Genomic DNA, 22,380 nt, shown 5'->3' on the forward strand with positions numbered 1-22,380 from the left:
TGTGTGTGTGTGGGGGTGGGGTGGGGGGGGTGGGGGTCATCAGACCTTAGAGAAAGAGTTTTTCTTATCTAAAGCTAGGAAGGGAGCCTGAATGTTTTTCTGGTAAATAGGAAATATGAAGCCACTGCCTGCAGTTGACTACATTAGCTTAATATAAATATTGGAAGCAGCCAGCCTGACTCTGCCCAGCATCTTTTTGATAATGTACATGTAGGTAGCACATAACTTAGTTTATGTGCTGAACCAATTATCTCCATAACATATGTGAGAAGAGGAGGTGTTTCAGCAGCTTCTGGTGCCAGACTCCCTGCCTGGTGCCATGCATCAGCCATGGCACATGGATTTGAAACACAAGAAAATCTAATTGGCTGCTGGCTCTACAGTGAGAGTGGTAAGAAGGCCAATGAGTCCATATTTCACTATGTTGGAACTCTTCAATGGATTATTCATATTCTTTGATGTTTATTTATATTTTCAGTATCCTGAACATTCCTTACATTAAACAATATGTCCATTTTATTAAAGGATATAATCTGAGAACCCAGCTATCATAACTTAACCTGTGGGGATAGCAGCCAGTGTCTTGGGACTTCTGTTCCAGTGAGCGGATATCCGGATAAAGAATAATGTTCCCTGTGCCAGTCATTCTTTACTATCCTTTGAATGAATGCAGATACATTTTAAAAAACTAATAAAAAGCAATAATAAAATAATAAGATCATCATCAGACAATATTCAGTAGTTTTGAGACTGTATTTCTGTCATATAATGCTGGAGTGGAGGTGAGGACCCAAATGTAAAAGCATTGAGAGATGGAATAAAAAAAAAAAAAAAGGTAAGCAGTTTATTTGTAGACAGTTATAATAATCAAAAAAAGGTCCCATAAAAGTCCAGAAACATGACACAAGCACTAACACAGAGACCACAACACACTCAAAATGTGTCAGAGAAAGACACGAGGGACAAGAACTGAGAAAAAGAATTAAGGCTCAAGATACTAAAAAACTCAAACAATAAAATTAAAATTTACTGAAATTTGTACTGAAATTAAAATAAAATTTCAGTACATTCCTCTTTTGCTCTTAATGAAGGCTTCTGTGTTCTTGGTGCTTTGTAGGGAGTGATTCCACCACCATGGTCAGCTGTCTGCACATCTTGGCACACACTCTCGATACCAGGTTGGTACAAATTTGGCAAAACACATTGTACCTTTGAGTTTTCTTCTCAAAATCAATGGAAGTCAATAAAACTATATATATATATATATATATATATATATATATATATATATATATATATATATATATAGTAAATTTTTCCCATATTCACCTGTAGTGTCTCCCCTCAAAGGCTGAAAAACAGAGACATTTAAACGTTAACCATTATCCATCGTTACCTCGGTTTGATAATGGTTGTGGTTAAACATTAATTGGTTAGAGAGGCACTGATAAGTAAATCTAACCTCTGTTGGACCCTCAAGATGTGCATATTTGTCTTTTAAACAGCTTTAATTTGGGAGTCTTATGGGAAGCACTGGCATTAATGAAGAGCCTTCTTTGGCATTTAAATAAGCAACACAAATTTCATGCGGCACATGCTGCCCAAGGCTCACAGTGTTCTTTAGAGACAATGTACTGTTTCCTAATGCAGCGTACACATAATGAGGCTAAATTTGCAACATATTATTGTGCCTTGTTTGTGCTGAAGAGCTACAGCTGATGCCCACAGACTCTGTCTTTCACTTCTCCTTCCTTCTGGGATACGTTACAGCGTTACAACAATGGGTAATTCATTTGCCAATGTTATGAACTGTGAAATGCTCAGAGAAGACAGACTAATGATATTAATCTACTGAGTGTTGTGCCATTTTTCAAGGGGCTATAACTGGCAAACTCACCTTGGATTTAAATATTCTCCAAATTTATTAAATAAATCATTTATGTTTCAGTGCGAGGGCAGTCGGGTTGATACTCACATCTCATATTTCATGACTAAAACCTTCACATACTCTGAGAGTGGAATAATTGCACATATGAGTGTATTCTACTGGGGGTAAACAGTGTTGTAGCTCATACCAATACCACCGCCCTAGTGCATCTCCTCATTTGGTTTCAGTCGTTCATCACGCTCTCGTCCGCTCTAACAGGACGGTGATGAAGTCGGGCTCCGAGCAGGTGAGGGTGGGGCTGAGGACTTTCTTTGAGAACGCCGCAGAGGATCTGGAGAAAACTTTCGAGAACCTGAAGCTGGGGAAGTTCACTCACTCCCGCTCACAGATGAAAGGAGTGTCACAGAATATCAACTACACCACTGTAGCTCTGCTTCCCATCCTAACTGCACTGTTTGAACACATTACTCAACACCACTTCGGAGTCGACCTGCTTTGTGAGTCCTGACAGCAAAGGAATGATCAAACGTGCTGTTTGAGAGGTTGCGAGTAAAAAGAAATAGTCAAGTGTCAGTGTTAGGTTTATTGCAATTCATGATTATGTCTTTGTAGAGGTTTTCCACAGTCACTTAGAATATGATGGTCACATCAGTTCAGCTTCATTTAAAATTTTACATAACTAAGGGCGCATAGACTGTATGGAAAAATGGAGGTGATCCATCCATCTATTTTCTTCCACTTTTACCTCATACGCTGTAGTTCCACATATGTTTGCACAGGTTGCTGCACCTCTTTCCCATTTGCCTAACAAAATATAAAGCAATGAGTGGCTGCTCAAGACTTTACTAAACATTACTGTATATTTCTCTGTTAATGCTGGATAAGCGTCAAAAGAAGGATCATGGATAAACCAGCAGAACAGGTGTTATCAGAGTTTTGTCAGAAATAATATTTAAGGTAGAATGAGGTTAACAAGAATGGACTAATACAAGTTTAGCTAAATGTGATTTTATCAGAAAGAAAAACCACAATATTATCACCACAGGACGTCGCGCGCATTTCTCATCTCAGATGTGCATTATTTTATTTTCTGTGCTTTATTGATACCAGATTTACTTCCAGCTGATTTCTGGTTGTTCTGTTTTCCTAGTGGATGATGTCCAAGTGTCCTGCTATCGAATCTTGACCAGCCTCTATGCGCTGGGCACTGGGAAAAACATCTATGTAGAAAGGTATCCTAAGGTTAAATGTTGTGTCACTGATGAAAGCTTGAGTAAAGAAACACGCTGATGGTTAATTACTCTCTTTGTGTCCCTTAGACAGCTGCCAGCTCTCGGTCAGTGCCTGGCAACCCTGGCCGGGGCCCTGCCTGTTGCCTTTCTAGAGCCGCAGCTCAACCCATACAACCCCTGCTCCGTCTTTAATACCAAGAACGCCAGAGAGCGAGCCAGTGAGTCATATGTAATTATGTTTTTTAAAAATAAAAGAGTTTCTAAAATCAAACAGCTATCATTTTGACCTCTGTTCTCAAAGATTAAGATTTAAGAATCACCTTAATTATCACTATGATTATTTTGGGTTCTGTGTAGACACCTCACCTCACTGATATGAATGATGTTTAATTCACCCCTGTCTTGTGTGTTGGTGTTAATTACATTCTGCACATATCAGCTCCTGCTGTGTTTTAGCCCTAGGAATACAAGACTCAGTGGAAGAAATGTGTCCTGGCATGCCACGACTGGACCGCCTCATGAAGGACATCAATGACATGGCTGAGTCGGGAGCGCGGTATACAGAGATGCCCCATGTGATTGAGGTGGTGCTGCCCATGCTGTGTAACTATCTGTCCTACTGGTGGGAAAGGGGTCCTGAAAACCAGCCAGCCAGTGGGGGAAGCGTCTGCTGCACCACCGTCACCTCAGAGCACCTCAGTCTAATTCTCGGCAACATCCTCAAGATCCTCAACAACAACCTGGGCATCGATGAGGCGTCCTGGATGAAGAGAATTGCAGGTGGGCATCTGTTTCGGAGGAATATATTACAAAGGATAAATATATTTATCCTAAGGTCACCCTAATTTTTAGCCATGCAAATATTTGCATGTTAATTCTAATTTAACATGGCCATGGTAAACATTAATATCACAGTGCCATCCAAAAAATGTATTTGGATTGGGAAACTGGAATTGTTATGCAATAGGAAACGCACAGTAAAAGCTCTTAGTTTGTAATAGCATTAATTGGCAGGGGAAATGTTACTGAAGTGAGCAACTATGTTGAATGTTTTCTATCTTTCACCGATCAGTTTATGTCCAGCCAATCATCAGCAAGGCCCGTGCAGACCTGCTGAAGAGCCACTTCCTGCCCACGCTGGAGAAACTGAAGAAGAAGACAGTGAAAGTGGTGGCTGAGGAAGAGCTCCTCAAGGCCGACTGTAAAGGAGACACGCAGGAGGCCGAGCTGCTCATCCTGGATGAGTTTGCTGTGCTCTGCAGGGACCTGTACGCATTTTACCCCATGCTCATCCGTTATGTGGACAACAACAGGTTAGCTCGCTGAGCAGCCGCTCATTGAGTTATTATAAAGGAGGGTTTGGAAGTAAAGGGGGAAGATGCTGCTGTTAGCGTAATGATCTCTGTCTGCCACTACAGGTCAAGGTGGCTGAAAGAACCAGATTCGGACTCCAATGACCTCTTCAGGATGGTCGCAGAGATATTTATCCTCTGGTGCAAGTCACATGTAAATGCCCTGATCTCTTACATGTTATACTTAGAAAGGTCAGAGACTCTTATGACCAATATGGCAGAACCATATTTATACAGTAACCAGCTTTTTTTTTGTGCCCCCCCCATCCCCAGAATTTCAAAAGAGAAGAACAAAACTTTGTGGTCCAGAATGAAATCAACAACCTTTCATTCTTGACTGGAGATAATAAAACAAAGATGTCCAAGGTAGGTTTTAAAGCCTGCCCACTCAACACAGTTAACTCCTTATTTCTGACTTGACAGTGCAGCTGATTAACACTCTGTATTACTCATCTTCAGCACCATCACCCGTCAAGATGGGGGAAAAAAAAAATACTATGTTTGCGTTTCAGAGACACGGGTGATTAAAACCAAACATAACTAGGACCAGTAGGATGATACATGTTAACATCTGCCATGTTAACAGATTAATTTTTGTGTACATGTGCTCATATGTTAACATGTTAAATGCTAAAGAGAAGCTCAGAGGAACTACACACGTGAGCACACAAACACATAGTTCAAAGTCGTGCGTGGAGCACAGTAGGAAAGCTCATTGTGAATAACAAGACTATTAAAATGGACTTGGACTTATGTGTGTGTTAGGCACGTGTGTATGGATATACATGCTTGTTAAACTAACTTGGAGAAACTAACATTCATGCCTCGCTAAACAAATATTGCATCATACTTTCAGGCCCTGTCAGTGTTGCAGGGGTTAGCACATTTTATTTCTTGTCTGCCTGCTTTAGCTGTTTAAAGGCAAACAAATGGTTTTCATTGCAGTGCAACGTCCATGTGAGGACCGTGCGCTTCCATTAACTGCTCTCTCGTCCCTTTCTTCTGTCTTTCTCTTTCTGTCTCTCTCAATCTCTCTCTGTCTCAAACAGTCCTTTAAGGAAAAGGTAGAGTGATGCAGTGCATGAGCTGTTTACCTGCCAGCTTATTGGCTTACATGCTCTAGTCGCCAAGCAGAAAAGCCAATAGCTTGAGCCGCTGTGCTATATAGTCTACAGTGTAGTTATACATTATGTCCCCCTGATTATTTGTGGCCTCCATTCATCACCTTGTTTGACATAGACACTTTGGTCATTCCTCATTGCCGTGTGGGTGAAACGTGTCTCATCTAGAGTAATGAAGCCCAGCCCCTGTGTATAAAATCATGTGGTGTGTTTGCTGTTGATGGATTGTGATACTCCGGTGTGCTCAGCCCATACTTGAAGCTATTTATATTTTGTCAATGTGTGATAACACTGTGTGTGCGTGTCTGTCTATATATCTATGTTAGTATGGAGATTAGTGTTTCCTCGGAGCCAGCATCTCCAGTTTGGCTCAGAGAAACAGCCTGCTAGCTCTGCTTTTCAACTGAGGTGTGAGACTTCATTCTTAATGCTTCAGTGGCACAGATGATTTAGTCCGGTCACAGATTTTTGCCAAGGCTGAAAAAAAATAAATGCCTCAGTGGCCTCTGGCTTTTGCTCAAACACAGTGTGAGTGCTCCCACTGTGAAATAAAACACTTTTAAGTTATCAGTGTAAATATAGAAGGGAATTGTTTTGGTGTAGCATTAGTCTCAGCAAAAAGAATAGTATGCTTCCCCTTTAAAGACTAAACATATTTAACTGCTAAAAGCTCTTGGCTTTTATTTTCTAGTGTGTGTTGTCTAAGATTAACACTTTCAATTTTCAGTCTGGAGGACAAGATCAGGAGAGGAAGCACAAGAAGAGGCGGGGTGAGTTCTACTCCATCCAAACCTCACTGATTGTGGCCGCCCTGAAGAAGATGCTGCCTATCGGTCTCAACATGTGTACCCCAGGAGATCAGGAGCTCATCTCTCTGGCTAAGATACGCTACCTCATGGTGAGAAAACATTTGTCACGTACTGTATATAATTGGCGAGGCAGCCATGCACTCAAACCGCTGCAAGAACAAGTCGTTTCCACACTTTCACAGTAGATTTTGAATTCCACAAAAGTCCTCTCCACTCCTGCAGACTGGATCATCTGCAGGTATTAAGTCACTTCATTATCTGAAATAACAAGCGGCTCCATTGTGTAGTGGTTTAAACATTCAGCTAACAAGTGAAAGATCCCTGCTTTGAGACCAGGCGGAGACACAGATCCCCCGGGGGTTGCATCAGGAAGAGCATCTGGTGTAAAAACTCTGCCAAATCAAACATGTGGAGCTACCTGCTGTGGCGATGCCCTGTGAAAAAGGGAGCTGAAAGTAGCTTTGTTATCTGAAATAGACAAGAAACACTTCAAATTAGGTTCATATAGTAGATTTACACTTTTTCTCATTGCTTGACTATAACAGGCTTGAGTTATGTTTTATATCAAAGTGGAGTACATGTATTTGCATTATTCTCATTAGTTCCCATGCAGTGTCAAAATAATGTGCATATTAATCTTGAAAAATTACCAAAAAAGCTAAAAAAGCTGTTATAATAGGTAAGCTAGTTAAACTCAAGGCTATTAAAAATGCTTTTTAACAATTTATAACCTGTAAACAAGGTTCTCTTACAAGCATAGCTCTAGTAACACATAATACAAATCAACAATTACTGTGTAAGGACTTAAAAGGATCTTTCAACTCGTGCTTATAACAAGGACTTTAACATAAGGCATTTCTTTCCGTCACTGTTTAACAGAAAGATACAGATGATGAAGTCAAAGACCACATTCGGCAGAACCTGCACCTTCGAGAAAAGGTGAGCAGGTTGAAATTAGATTCATATTTGTAAGTAGATACTAGCTTCTGTATATGTCTCTGTGTCTGACTTCTTTTTCTAAAACACACTCCTAGTCGGATGACCCTGCTGTTCGGTGGCAGCTCAACCTGTACAAGGACATAGTGATGAGGACTGACGGGCCTCCAGATCCCGAAAAGGTGGTGGATCGTATCCAGAGGATCTCTGCTGCCGTCTTTAACCTGGAGCAGGTCAGGCTCTAACATTTACATGGAAACAATGCAAAGTCTAATTGACAGTTAGGGTTGCATTATTATTATTATTACTGTATTAGCTGTGCAGAGTTTCAGGATCTTTGAACTTGGATACATTTGGATACATTGCCTGCTTGCAAATATACAATTAATTCAAACATGCTGCTGGGAAGATAAATTTCCTTTAGGTGCTTGCTTCGTCCTTTGTCGCGAGCTTCTTCCTGCTCTGTGGTACAAAAAAACAAACAAAAAAAACCAACATATTCTTTTCATTTTGCATGGGTGACAAATCCTTGCGAGTAAAATTGCATCTGGCCACTTCACCATTTCTGACTCCCACTCTACTGTGCTCTGTCCTTTCCATTACGAACAGTCAGGTTTGGGATGAGTCAGCAGAATACACTGCTGAGAAAAAACCAATCACGCGCCTGATGAAAAGTTCTAAGCTATTATTTCTTTTTTTTTTTCCTCTGGTTTGCTTGGTAGGAAATTACATTTGAGTGTTATTGAAAAATCTTACCATTCAGTTCTTCTACCCTCATTAGGTGGAACAACCACTGAGATCCAAAAAATGTGTGTGGCAGAAGTTGCTCTCCAAGCAGAGGAAGCGCGCAGTTGTTGCCTGCTTCCGAATGGCTCCGCTTTATAATCTGCCAAGGTATGACTGTACTGTAACGGTTAAACCGACACTGTTTACACCTTACATCATTGTTTCCAGGTCTCCAAACATTTGAAGCAACCTTGTAAAGATGAAACCAAGATGACACTCCAGCAGAGGGTAGCACTGACCTTCCTGTGGTACTACTAGCGGATGGAAAATGCTGCAGAAAGCGCCTCTGCACGCTCTCCCATCACACTTTCTCCTTTTGTCTGACTCGCTCGCTCCTCCTCAGATCTGACCCTGCATTAATGCGTAGCCGCCCTCAGTTTGTAGGACAAATGTCTAGCCCACAGCTGTTATCAAAGAGTAGAAAAAAAAGGGACACAAGCAATTTCATGCCCTGCTGCTCTGTAACTCAATCACAGGAAGTTGGGCAGGGCGCTACAGTAAGGAGGAAAACAATTATGAGGCCCAACCTCGGGGTGGCCATCCTCAATATGTGCTCAGATGATGCCACCCGCCTGCCTGACAGCATGACTCATTTATTCAGAGCTGTTGACAGTGAAATATGCTGCAGCATAGCAAATAATTACTAGGTAGTGTTTACAATGCAGGAGCAATGATTGTTTTTCTTGGAGGGAAGTATGTGACGCCTCTGGATAACTGCAGCTCTCCCTGAAGTTTGACACATTCAGATGTCATTTTTCTCTATTGTCTCTCTGTTCAGTCTTTATTCTCTCCTCAGTGTCACATTCTATTGTACGGCATCCCCATAGGCACAAAAATAATAATTACTTCCTGAATTCCTACCAACACATTTGGCTGGAGATTATGCATGAGAACACAGACTGTGACAGTCTGCTCTCCATGCTGACGGTAATGTAGTAGTTGCTCTGTGACCTGCTAACCCCAGCTTTCCTCCTGGCATGATTTCTGCCACATTTTAGCTTTCCCTTTTCCCAGTTTGTTTTGCCATATATTTACAGTAATTTAAAGGAGCCAAATTTAAAAATTGTTCTGAATAGTTTGGAAATTGCCATTTTAATTTCTTGGCTGAATTAGATGCGAAAAGCTCTTTGACACGTGTTAGGGAAAGCTCTCCAGATACTGCTTTGTTCACAGTATAGTAGTTCATAGTTCATAGTCACTTTTAATGGAAGCTACAAACTGATGCTCAACACTTGCTCTGCTGTTTTTTTTTTTTGTAACTTTGTCCTTCTTAGTGTGAATTGATCTATTTGATTCTTATATTTACTCTGATTCCCTTTTGCAGATTTCTCTGCATGTAAAAAATGCAAAATTTTAGAAGTAATCTCATCTGGGAACATATTATCTGCAGATTTATCCTTAAATTAAACAAAAAGAATTGTAAAACCAACAAAGCAGTAAACTGATCTTCTCAAAGGTGGCCTGTTGGATGTGTCAGTGCTCTAAACTAACTGATATTAACCTATCCTAAACGAGATACCGTCCTCTGCTCTGCTCATCTTTAACCCAGGCTACTCTCCTCTTACCCCTCCCTAGGCATCGCTCTATTAACCTCTTCCTCCTGGCCTATCAGAGAATATGGATAGAAACAGAAGAGTACTCTTTTGAAGAGAAACTAGTGCAGGACCTTGCAGTAAGTACTTGTGCTGTCCCTTGGTGCCCTTATGTCGGTACCCATGTGCTGCGGGAAGCTGAGCATAGCTCATACCACTCTCTTCTGTCATCCGCAAAGTGGTTTACAGCTAGGCCCATTTATGGTAAGCATGACATCACTGCTGATGTCAGAGCCAGCAAAGTAGTTTGATCACTGCGCCCCATCCAGCAGAGGCAAGAAAGCATCCTGTCAGGATGCTTTGACTTACATTTCAAATTTATGAAAGTTCAGATTCTTTCCTGGATTTTCACTTCCATAAAGCTCCACATTCAAGACAGCTTCAGAAATATGTAGCTTTTAGTATTGGCTTTATAAAATATAAATAGATAAATTAACCAAATTCCAATCTGGAATAAGAGGTTGGCTGTTAGGCATGAGAGATACATAGACATGTTTGAACAAACTAAACTGTGTTTATTTTCCTTTGTCTTTGGTTTTTAACAAATAAAGCAAGAATATGTTTTGAATTTGTAAAATTTTGCTTTTAACTCTTTCCCCCATAAAGACAACATTTGACCACCTCCCCGTACTCTTAATGACAGGTTTTGAGACCTCACATATATGTCAATAAAGACGTGATTTGACGAACATTATGACAGGTTTTCCCTAGTAAGCAGATCACCCTCACTAACTTCACCCAGTCATTTTGTTATGGAAGCAGGCCTGAAATATGACAGAAACCGCAGAAACCCAATAGTAGGCCTCCAAAAGGGAAAGACTTGACATCATTTCTCATGAAGTTAGGGTGCAGCAGATGAAGAACTTAAAGATTCAGCCAATCTGACAAACATATTTTTAGAGCAACAGTAGAAAAAAAAATAGCACCAGTGGATCTGATTTTTGAGTGCTGAATGAAATTATAGACTGTCCATATAAGAGGGCTTGTGGAGAGTCATGCTTAACTCCACTCACCTTTAACACTGCTGAACATCACCACTTGTGTGTGTGTTCGTACCAGCATGTGTGTGGATGTGTCATTTCCATGCATGTTTTGTGCACTTTGTCTTTTTTTTGATTCTCTTAGGAGTTAACAGTTGGGCCTATTATGCTTTTCCTTCTTTTCCATCATATGTATGTATGTATGCTGCTACAATGGAGAATTCTTATATGAAACATGGCCAAAGGCTCAAATAACGAGCTCTGCAGTAATCCCTGTGAGCCTAAAGCGTAGGCTTCAGATTCTTCTGAGACTTCTCTCACCCACCTGCTTAGACCTTTAGTTTGTGAGGGGCAGCCAGAAAATGAACTGAAGAGATGCACCAACATCCAGTATACGATACAATACAAATCATATGGAGCTGGGGAATGAGCATAATGGGTCCCCTTTAACGTTAATTTGTACATAGTGTTGTAAGTTTAGCAGTTTATATAGTAAAATGCTAAGCTTTTAGTATTGAACTTCAGCCTGACTCGTGTGGCTGTGTCCAGAAAATACAGCCTAAAGTGGAGGAGGAGGAAGAGGAGGAGGTCAGAAAGCAGCCAGACCCTCTTCACCAGCTCATTCTGCATTTCAGCCATAACGCTCTGACTGAATGCAGGTAAATATACAGTCACTCTCACACACCTGGCCACCTGGCACCAGCACAGGTTGCTCCATCTGTGCTACATAATTGTTCTGGCATGCTTCTCAGCTAATAAGGAGCGCAATAAGCTAAACTGTCATCATATTTTACACTACGAAGAAAACAGAAGCAGCTTTTTAATATTTCTCTCAGGTCTTTTTGCTGCTGTGGCTAGAAATGGGATCACTGCCACTTAATGTTTACAGAGTTACAGCAGAGATGTGAAATATGGGCTGTGCAAGGTTTAACCAACGGATACTTCTTCCCTTCTTTATTAGTTCTCTGGAAGAAGATCCCTTGTATATTGCCTATGCAGATATGATGGCAAAGGTACCTCACTCATTAAAATGCTCTTGTACCCTTTTCAGTAAAAATGTGGAGCTCTGATAGTATTTTTTTTTTCCAGAGTTGTGCTGAAGGTGAAGAAGAGGAAGGAAAAGACAAAACATTTGAGGTGCTTTTGATTTTCGGAGAATGTTGCTCAACATTCAGTTTATTTATTTTTTTGTTCAATTGTATTTAGAAGTGGTGCATGTTATAATATCCCACAGGAAAAGGAAATGGAGAAGCAAAAGATGCTGTATCAGCAGGCCAGGCTACATGACCGAGGGGCTGCAGAGATGGTGCTTCAAATGATCAGTGCCAGCAAAGGTAGGCAAACAAAAAAACTGACCCGCCTACCTTTGTGCAATCACCGTATTTAGGTGAGCAATCATCTATGATGCATTTTCACCAGGTCGATTTGGTGCTACTGTAACTGTCACCCTCAAACTGGGCATCTCCATTCTCAACGGAGGGAACATCCTAGTCCAGCAGGTACAGAGCACTCTTCATGCCTAGTCTATGCAGTCAGCATCTTCAGCTTTGCTCTTAATTGTACTTTTATTTTGATGCAGAAAATGCTGGACTACCTCAAGGAAAAAAGAGACGTTGGCTTCTTTAAAAGCTTATCCGGACTCATGATGTCATGCAGGTAATGGAGCAGTGAGTGATTAATACCCAGTAGACTTGCTTTTTAACTCAACTGCAATTAAAACCACTATGCAGGAGTTTTCCTGGTTTGGAATGAGCCTTTCAGGGGTGACTGCACGTGTAAGCGTGGCCAGCATGCATACATTAAAGTCGCTGAGTCTGTGTTATCATATTTGACAGGCATCTGTGCATTTCCCGTTTTTCTGTAAAAACAGCTTTGACAGTATATGTTGCAGAAGTTCAGACTACATAAATACAACGTATCATAGTTCTATCATTGTCTTTCCTTTCTGTCAGCGTCCTGGACTTGAATGCTTTTGAAAGGCAAAACAAAGCTGAAGGTCTGGGGATGGTAACTGAAGAGGGATCAAGTAAGTGTGAAAAAAAAACAAACACATGCTGAACTGTCCCAGCTGTCTCCTTGTAAGAGACATCTAATCACGTTGATATAAAAACGGTAAACAGCATTTTTGTCAGCTGCCAGTGTACAGAGATTTAGGAATTTGCAGCTTTGTTTCTGTAGCAGACCGACTTCTTCCTTCTTTCTTTTTAATACCACCGTGTGCGACGCCACTTACCGAACCGCTGGTATTGTAACATGTAACGTGTGTCTTACTTTGCCTCGTATTGCTGTATTTCTTAAATGACAGCCACAGGGTTAGCTTGACGAAACATCATATCTTTAGTTTCTTCTTGTCCATCTCCATATCATGCGTGGCTTTTGTGTTACGTTGTCACGTCATCGTGCAGGCAAACCTGTGCTACTGTATGTCTAAGTCCTGTCTGAGCCTCGTGCACAACTTAAGTACACAACTGCATTTACATGAAAGTTCACTTTTTAATCAGAGGTGTTTATTTAAACTGATGGGTTGCATACAGTATATAAATATGTTTTTATCATACATATTCCAATTCATTTTCACCTCATAAGCTCAGGCATAAGTGATGGTAACCGCTAGTTTGGTTCCTGTCTAACCTCTAAACACCTGCCCAACTAGCAGACTGTACTTTTAAGACTTGTTACCGCATGTCAGTGTCGCAATTCAATGTGAGTATGTACAGATATATCAATAGCCCTGTCACTCTCTCCTGTTCCTACTTCTTCTGATTGAATCTAAATGTCTTCTCCTTTGCTTATGTCTGCTTTTGTTTTGTTTGTTTGTTCGTTTGTTTTCTTCTGATCATGTTTTTATGTCATCGGTCGCAGTCAACGTGAGTGAGCGGGGTAAATACATGGTTTAGATTCTACTCATTCTATGAAATGCTGACATGTTGATTGCCTCCAGTTCAGCTCCCTCCTCCCTCTCCTCATTCCCTACCAGAACCCCCCCCCCCCTTTATCCTGAATGCAATATAACCACCTTCTTTATCTCTGGACTTGAAGGAACGCATGCATGCTCCTTTGACATCTGGAGAGATTGTTCACAGTCAACTGACTCAAATCTTTCCACTTCTTCTTTTACACAAAAACCAACAAAACCAAACTGCTTGTTATTTTTTTTTTTGGGACTCATTTTTCTTTACTTTTGATAATACTAACAAGTGTATTAAGCATTAAATATCTCAAAGCTTTGTTTGTACTGAACAACAAAGCTTTGCTGGTATTAAACAGCAAAGCTCAGTTTCATTCCTACTGTAAGCCTTATTTTGACTTGTGAAATGATGCACTATACCTTATATATGTGTGTGTGTTCTGAACCGTCAATATAGTGCACATAATTTTATGCCTTTTGACAACTAAACAGCAGCTTTATGAGGAAGTGAAAGCTATGCAAGCTTTGATGCCTGTACAGATGTTAAAATGATGCGTGTTTGACCTCCCTGTCACCGAAAAGGACGACTAATCTTATTTCCTGTCCTCAGGTTCCAAAGTACTGCAGAATGATGAGTTTACTAAGGATCTATTTAGGTTTCTGCAGCTTCTCTGTGAGGGCCATAACAATGGTAAGTGGATGCTTTCCCATATACCAAGATTAAAGACATGATACCTCAATCTGCCTATGAATGATTAAAAACAAAAACCTTTCTATCGGCATTATTGTTTGATCTTTTTTTTAATTTATTTTTAAATCATCTCTTTTAGATTTTCAAAATTTCCTAAGGACTCAGACAGGGAACACAACCACAGTCAACATAATCATTAGTACTGTGGACTACCTGCTAAGACTGCAGGTATCACATTGTTGCATATAGAGCTTTAAATGTTCCTTTAAAAAGGTATATATGCAATTAATTTAGGTGTTGTTTTTCTATTAGGAATCCATTAGTGATTTCTACTGGTACTACTCTGGTAAGGATGTTATTGATGAGGCCGGTCAGAGGAACTTCTCCAAAGCACTAGCAGTGGCAAAACAGGTGTTCAACTCTTTAACAGAGTATATACAGGTACGTTATCACAACACTTCACAATAAGAACTGTCTAATATCTCAATATGTGAATACTTTTTCAATGCTTGGATGTTCAGAAATGCAGTTTCTCATTATTTGAACTTCTGTTTTAGGCTCTGTATCTTTTTTATGCTATGTGCTCCAGGGTCCATGTATAGGGAATCAGCAGAGTCTGGCTCACAGCAGGCTGTGGGATGCAGTGGTGGGATTCTTGCATGTTTTTGCCAATATGCAGATGAAGTTATCTCAGGTATGTCCTTTATCTACAACAATGCAGATGTGTCTGTAGTTATTTGCCATTGGCAAAAACAAACTTAGACTAAACTTTAAATTTAAGTGCTTTAAATTGACTTCCCTAAACTGAATTATATGCTGTTCTGGTATTTTTACCTTTAACTGAGAGAGATTTTTTTTGGCATTGTAGCATCATCTACAGTTTTGTGCAATACAGTCAAATAAGGGATTAACCAGTGCTGTATCTACACATAGCAACTTAGCAAATAACCAAATTTAAATTGTATCTTTAGGCACTTTGTTCCTAGCACCCTGTCATTAAAACACTAAAGATTCTAAAGATAGCACAGTTTGAGTGGCATAAAATTGTATTTTTGCACCAACAAAGTGACTCCTATAGAACTAATTGCAGAAAACTTGGCATATCTTGACATATTGTGCAGCATGTCCTTAAAAGATTTGAGGAAACTTTACAAGAAAAGAAAAGTACAGCAGACGAAAGTCATCCAAGTACTTACCAGGCAGCCTTCAGTGATCACGTGGGCAACGACAGTGAGACCTGGAGGGGTGTGATTGGGAGGAACGGCCTGTCCGATCTGAACCCCTGAGCAGTGTTCTGGTATTGGACTCCTGTGCAAACAACAATTTGTCCATAACAAACACCATGTTCTAACATAAGGATGTCCATAAGTGCATAAGTGGCACCAGGATACCCTGGCTGGACAGACCTGACACACCTAACGGTATAGTGAGAGTGCACTGGGAGCCCCTGGCAGAGGCCCCAGTCTGCAAGATCTTCAACTTCCACCTCCAGCAGAACTTCGAGAACATTGCGAGGGAGGCTGAGGACACTGATCCCAAATTGACTTAAAGTCCCGTGTGAACCATGCTCCCTACCTCCATTTCTTGCGGCTCTTGCTTGGAGTTGCCGCTGCAAGGTGGTTGGTGCCTGCCGTGGTAGTAATCCCTGAACCAGATGGTGGACACTGGAGGGGAAGGGACCCATCAAGCTGAAGGAGTCCTATTGGGCCCTGTGACACAGCCCCGGATAAGCAGAAGAAAATGGATGGGTGGATAGATGAAAATCATGTCCTCAAGAAGGAGAAAAAAATCCAGCAAAGATCTGACACAGGACGTGAGAGATGCAGTTGATCCTTCAGTTGACCCACCTACTGTTTCCCAAAGCCTTAGAAATGGTTTCAATGGAAGGGTGGCTTTTCAGTGGTGGGTGGGTGGGTGGAGAAGGCCAGGAGAGAGGTCCAACAGTGAGTGTTTACAACCATCTGTAAAACACACTGGATTCTGTATCATAGCATGGGGCTGCATTACAGCCAGTTGTGCTGGAGTTCTTGTCAAAATTGATGAAATTATGAACATAGAAAAATACTGTCAGATTTTGATCCACCATGAAATTATCCCAATGATCCCAAGCACACTGCCAATGCAGTCAAAGCATAACTGGACACAGAATGGGACACTATGAGTCATGGATTGGGCAGCCCAGAGCCTGGACCGCAACATTATTGCTCAACTTCCAAAGAAGAGCTTTAAATGTCCTTCAAGAAGCCAGGAGAACTATTCCTGAAGACTACTTAAAGAGAGTTCAGGCTGTACTGAAGAACAAAGGTGGTCATACCAAATATTGACTTTCAGGCTTGTTAGAATTGTAAACCCCCACAGAGCCATTGCCGTAAAATGTAAAGAAAGGAGAGATTGCTCAAGACTTTTGCAATCAACATTGTAATGTTGATCTATAAATAATAGGAAATAAGGGGAGAGAAGTGTACTAAATGCCACTGGTAATATTTATATCAAACTGCTTGTGCTGAAGGAAAAATCTGAACACCGCTGGTGTTTTATCTGTTGTCACTAGAGGTCTCTCCAGGCTCATTGATATTCTCACGCTACTGCAGTACAATTACATGTGTCATTTCCACTCAGCTACATGAAATAGGACTCCATTTTTGATATGCCCAATAAACCAGGAGTGGGATGAAATCCAACCACCTAATTTTATCTAGTGGTCATCACAAAGGGCTGGGTCTGACAGCAGAAGCCAGGATGAAGAAGAGCGCAGGTGCATCACAGTACACTTCAGATTTATGGCACATTGAATACAGAGCCCATAGAGACCCTAAACGAGTCAGCCTGACCTCGCCATCTGTTCCTAGACAGCAAAATAACATCAACCCTGGTAGTGATGGATTGATGTTACCTAGAAGGACCTTCTGGGCCACAGTGGGGGCTATTGGAAGTCCCTACGATATGAACAGCCTTGATCTCTTCAACTCTGTCTGCATCACAGGGACGCAGGTCTAACTGTACCCTTACAGTTAGACCATTAATGGTCTATGTGACATATGATACTATGACTCACAATGTTTCCCCTTTCTGCCTTTTTTTCTAACAGGACTCCAGTCAGATTGAATTACTAAAGGAGCTGCTGGACCTGCAGAAGGACATGGTTGTCATGATGCTCTCGCTACTTGAAGGTTTTTTTTAATGACATCATATATAAGCTTTGTCAGGAGCAATAGTTACAAAGATAATATGTGTTCTGCGACTTTCATCAATCAGGTTTATTTGCTTGAAAAAATCAAATGCGTACCACAGCAGATTTAGCTAATCTGCACAGGGTGTGTTTTTAATGAGTTTACTGATTTACCACTTTATTACTTCACAGGTAATGTTGTAAACGGAACTATTGGCAAACAAATGGTGGACACCTTGGTGGAATCTTCCAGTAATGTGGAGATGATCCTGAAATTTTTTGACATGTTCCTCAAGTTGAAAGACTTGACCACTTCGGACAGCTTCAAGGAGTACGACCATGAGAGCAAAGGGGTCATCTCAAAGAAGGATTTCCAGAAGTCCATGGAGAACCAGAAGCAGTATTCTCAGTCTGAGATTGAGTTTCTTCTCTCCTGCGCTGAGGCTGATGAGAATGACATGTTCAACTATGAGCTGTTTGTGGAGAGGTTTCACGAACCAGCAAAAGACATCGGCTTTAACGTTGCAGTGTTGCTAACCAATCTCTCAGAGCATATGCCTCATGATGCCCGCCTCTCAACTTTCCTGGACCTGGCCGAAAGCGTCCTCAGCTACTTTGAGCCTTACCTGGGTCGCATCGAGATCATGGGTGGAGCCAAACGCATCGAGAGAGTCTACTTTGAGATCAGCGAGTCAAGTCGTACGCAGTGGGAAAAGCCTCAGGTAAAAGAGTCAAAGCGGCAGTTCATCTTTGACGTGGTCAACGAGGGCGGAGAGAGCGAGAAGATGGAACTGTTTGTCAACTTCTGTGAGGACACGATCTTTGAGATGCAGCTGGCCTCTCAAATTTCAGAGCCAGACCCTGTCGAGCGTCCGGAGGAAGAAGATGATGACATCCAGAGCATGGTGGAAAACCAGGAAGAGGAAGATGAGGAGAGCGTGATGATGGAGTCTTCCTCAGCATTTACAATCGCATGTATCTCCATGAGAAAGAGCTTGTGTCACTTCCGCCAGCTGTTTACTCTTAAAAGCATGAGGCGGCAGTTCAGGAAATTCAGGAAGATGAGTGTGAAGGAGATGGTGCGAGGCTTCTTCTCCTTTTTCTGGATGATCATCACGGGCCTCTTTCACTTTGTTTACAGCCTAGTTTGGGGTTTCTTCCACATCTTGTGGACCACTATGTTTGGGGGTGGCCTCGTTGAAGGGGCTAAGAATATGAAGGTTACAGATATTTTAGGAAACATGCCAGACCCCACTCAATTTGGAATCCATGGAGATGTGTTAGAAACAGAAAAGATGGAGGCAAATGAAGCATCAGCGTTAGCGGAGCTGGGTCAGATGGCTCAAGGGGATGCAGCGGAGGCAGACCTGATGGCCGAGCTACTCAACATACAGCCAAAGAAGGAGGGCAAACATGGGGCCGAGCCCGGTTTGGGGGATGTATCTGAGGTGGTGGTGGGAGATGCCCCATCAATAGCCAGTGCTGTCAAGCAGAAGAAGGCACAGGTAAGTCATTATGTTTAGAAAATGGAATAAGAACATGCCTTAATTAGTAGAAACTGTACTGTAATGAATTAAAATGATAATCTACTAATTCTAGATGGCTGCAAAGAAGAGGGCAGCAAATGGAGACTACAAATCGGATACAGAGAAGGGAGAGTGAGTGTAATTTGTTCACTGGTCTACAATTGCAATTATAATAATTATTTTACTGTACTTCTGATGACTGCAGCATCTCTAAGATTTATAGCGTCCAGCTTCCGATGGCATTACTGATGGTGTCTTTTTTTTTACAGGGGGCCTATTACCTACATTTCCAGTTCCATATTTTTCTTCTGTGATTTTGTTAGATTAGCTTTATATGATTAACAGTTAAAAAAAAATTGCTATTACAGGGGTTTAGCTTAAAGGTCTTCCTTCTTAAAGGTGTACTTTCTTCTGATTGGCTGCCTGTCACCTGGTTTCAGTAAACAAAGCCTTGTGCTTGTTAGCCCCACTTCCTCATTTCAGGCACAAGTAGATCCTGTGATGACTATCAGCGTGACTCAGGAGCACAGAAAAGCTTTGAATCCAAGCGTCTTGAGCAGCCTGAAGCCTAAGCTTTTGGCCCACAGGGATAAACTTCATTATCTGAATTTTTAACCACGTATAATATGAGCATCCTGCACTGGGATGATAACAGCATATACTGTACAGTATGTGACAAAAATAAAGAAAAGCACAGTAGGTCCCCTTTACCTGTGAAAGCTGTTAGCTATTTAACTGAGGTCCGAGAGCAGGCTCTGGGTGTACTTTTCCAGTTGTATATGTACAGCATATGTATTTTGTTTCTCCACATTAAGTATACATCTGTGTCTATGAACACAATTTGCCATTCTATCACTAATAAAGAATTTATGCTTGCAGTTCAGAAGACGGTGAGAAGAAGGACCGTGACAAGACTAGAGACGAAGCTCCTCCAGAGCTGTCAGTAGAGGAGAAGAAAGCCCCGAAGAAGAGGCTCGGTTTGAAGAAAGAACCACCGGAGGCTTTCATGGCTAGCTTCTTCGCTGGCTTGGAAGTCTACCAGACTAAGATGCTGGTCAGATACTTTCCTCACTGCAGTCCTAAGAACACAACACAACTGTTAAGCATGCACATCAGCTTGTTACACAAAAAAAAAAAAAACCTTGCACAAAGATGATGATGATGATGATTAACTTTTCACAGAACTACCTGGCGAGAAATTTCTACAATCTCCGCTTCTTGGCACTTTTTGTTGCCTTTGCTATCAACTTTATTCTTCTCTTCTACAAAGTGAGTTTGCAGTTAAACTATTTCTCCATCTAAGGGTCACACGTTTTTGTAAGTATTCTGTTTAATTTTTGTATCATCGCCTTTCAGGTGACCGGCGATTACTCAGATGATGAAGACCCCTGGAATGGACGAGGCAGAGCTGGGGAGGAGGAAGACGAGGGAGCGCTTGAGTACTTTGTCCTGCAGGAGAGCACAGGTTACATGGCACCAACACTTCGCTGTCTGGCAATACTACACACAATCATATCTTTCCTGTGTGTGGTGGGATACTACTACCTGAAGGTACAGTAACAACCATGGACACTAAATTTGTTAACAGTTTTAATGTGGTATCTTAATTTTCCAGTAATTTGCATGCAAGTGCAAAAATAAAACACCTATATCTAAGGATGTACAATATTTAGAAAATTAAATAACTTGTTTAGTTATATCTATGTTTTATATAAACTCATGCACACACACACACACACTAATGATGCAGCCAAATTTGTTGTGTGTTCAAGGTGCCTTTGGTAGTGTTCAAGCGCGAGAAGGAGATAGCGAGGAAGTTGGAGTTTGCTGGCCTCTACATCACAGAGCAGCCGTCTGATGACGACATTAAAGGACAGTGGGACAGACTGGTTATCAACACCCCGTGAGTCAGCTGCAGCACTTTTATTAAACGATGAATCATAATCTTGTGCAAGCAGAGGTTTAATTTGTTTTTTTGTTTTTCTTTGCTTTTTTTTTTTTTTTTATCAGTTCCTTTCCCAACAACTACTGGGATAAATTTGTCAAGCGCAAAGTAAGTGGCTTTGTGTAATTTCGGTTTAATCTGTTGTGCACACAAGCTGTAAATGAAATCTGGTTACACTTACTAAATGTCAGCTGCAGTGTCTCTTATGTTCCCGTGTGGCTGCTGTTTGTAGGTGATAAAAAAGTATGGAGATCTTTACGGAGCAGAGAGGATAGCAGAGCTGCTGGGGTTGGACAAGAGCGCCCTGGATTTCAACCCTACAGAGGAAACTGTTGCCAAGGAGGCTTCACTGGTGTCGTGGTGAGAGATCGAGCTGATAAAGAGCAGACAGCCCAGGGCTGCTTGGAGCAAAAATAGAGGTCAAATAGAAAATGTGAGCCCTTCATATCAACTTTTTGTTTTTCTGTTGCCAGGTTGAGCTCAATTGATACGAAGTACCACGTCTGGAAAATGGGGGTTGTGTTTACAGACAATGTAAGTTTAAAAATACGTTTGGGTGATTAATTGCTTAGTTTTGTAGTTTTATTGATGGTGGATTCAATTATTTGACAGCTGAACAGGCTGATGGATGATTTTATAACAGGACGAACGGGTTCTGATCAATTTTGTTTCGCCACCAGTCATTCTTGTATCTAGTTTGGTACACCACCATGTCCATTCTGGGTCACTACAACAACTTCTTCTTTGCCGCCCATCTGTTGGACATCGCCATGGGCTTCAAGACCCTCCGTACCATCCTCTCCTCTGTCACGCATAACGGCAAACAGGTGAGGAGGAAACGGATGCAGCTCTTCTTTCAGACAGCAGGGGTCACTGCAGAGTTGATGGTGAAACACAATTTTATCACAATTTGCTACCTTCCTGACCCACTGATGGCATTTCAGGTATGCCATTAAAAATGGTGATTTTCTGCATATGCAGGATGATAGAATACAAGTGCCAAAACAGTTTTCAGTTGGAATACTGTATTAATATACAGTGCAGTTATTTTAATTTGGCTTTAGCACAGTTATTATACTATTATGTATTTATGTCCTTAAAAGGCTACTTTAAGCAAATTTGACTAAAAGACTCTGGCTTGGTTTTACAATTGGTTATAGCCAGCATATTATTAGCATGGCCCATCAGTGCCTGAGACACTCTTCCTGTACAAGAAGAGATCATTTAGTATCATCTAGCAGATACTGTATGTGTTGTATCACTTCTTGTATGAGGATAATTGAAATGCTCTCAGTATCCTTTGACATTTCAGTTCAAATGGCTCACATGGCTTAATTTAAAATCCCACCATGGAATGTTCTTGCAATAATTCCCATGAGAACTGACCAGAGGGACAAAATTTAATGTCACCTCAGTCTCCAAGGGTGGAAATACACCAAAATGGC

The 22,380-nt window shown here is 41.2% G+C and overlaps 1 protein-coding gene across 1 annotated transcript in view; it reads left to right on the top strand.

The window, feature by feature from the left end:
* LOC115772827 (ryanodine receptor 3) overlaps positions 1-22,380 on the top strand; it is a 77,273-nt gene that overhangs the window by 50,193 nt on the left and 4,700 nt on the right. Inside the window, exons 60-95 of the mRNA XM_030719229.1 lie at positions 1,118-1,178; positions 2,147-2,385; positions 3,039-3,120; positions 3,208-3,338; positions 3,577-3,900; positions 4,193-4,433; positions 4,539-4,626; positions 4,746-4,838; positions 6,321-6,491; positions 7,282-7,341; positions 7,437-7,571; positions 8,120-8,232; positions 9,700-9,796; positions 11,246-11,355; positions 11,658-11,709; positions 11,786-11,833; positions 11,931-12,030; positions 12,116-12,195; positions 12,276-12,352; positions 12,649-12,722; positions 13,559-13,576; positions 14,215-14,295; positions 14,435-14,523; positions 14,608-14,736; positions 14,885-14,989; positions 17,384-17,465; positions 17,657-18,969; positions 19,064-19,122; positions 19,870-20,044; positions 20,173-20,259; positions 20,347-20,541; positions 20,763-20,893; positions 21,001-21,043; positions 21,168-21,295; positions 21,409-21,469; positions 21,616-21,762. Coding sequence (XP_030575089.1) covers positions 1,118-1,178; positions 2,147-2,385; positions 3,039-3,120; positions 3,208-3,338; positions 3,577-3,900; positions 4,193-4,433; positions 4,539-4,626; positions 4,746-4,838; positions 6,321-6,491; positions 7,282-7,341; positions 7,437-7,571; positions 8,120-8,232; positions 9,700-9,796; positions 11,246-11,355; positions 11,658-11,709; positions 11,786-11,833; positions 11,931-12,030; positions 12,116-12,195; positions 12,276-12,352; positions 12,649-12,722; positions 13,559-13,576; positions 14,215-14,295; positions 14,435-14,523; positions 14,608-14,736; positions 14,885-14,989; positions 17,384-17,465; positions 17,657-18,969; positions 19,064-19,122; positions 19,870-20,044; positions 20,173-20,259; positions 20,347-20,541; positions 20,763-20,893; positions 21,001-21,043; positions 21,168-21,295; positions 21,409-21,469; positions 21,616-21,762 — 5,219 coding nt within the window. The remainder of the gene's footprint in view (positions 1-1,117; positions 1,179-2,146; positions 2,386-3,038; positions 3,121-3,207; positions 3,339-3,576; positions 3,901-4,192; positions 4,434-4,538; positions 4,627-4,745; positions 4,839-6,320; positions 6,492-7,281; positions 7,342-7,436; positions 7,572-8,119; positions 8,233-9,699; positions 9,797-11,245; positions 11,356-11,657; positions 11,710-11,785; positions 11,834-11,930; positions 12,031-12,115; positions 12,196-12,275; positions 12,353-12,648; positions 12,723-13,558; positions 13,577-14,214; positions 14,296-14,434; positions 14,524-14,607; positions 14,737-14,884; positions 14,990-17,383; positions 17,466-17,656; positions 18,970-19,063; positions 19,123-19,869; positions 20,045-20,172; positions 20,260-20,346; positions 20,542-20,762; positions 20,894-21,000; positions 21,044-21,167; positions 21,296-21,408; positions 21,470-21,615; positions 21,763-22,380) is intronic.

The sequence above is a fragment of the Archocentrus centrarchus genome, chromosome 22, assembly GCF_007364275.1.
Source record: "Archocentrus centrarchus isolate MPI-CPG fArcCen1 chromosome 22, fArcCen1, whole genome shotgun sequence".
NCBI lineage: Eukaryota > Metazoa > Chordata > Actinopteri > Cichliformes > Cichlidae > Archocentrus > Archocentrus centrarchus.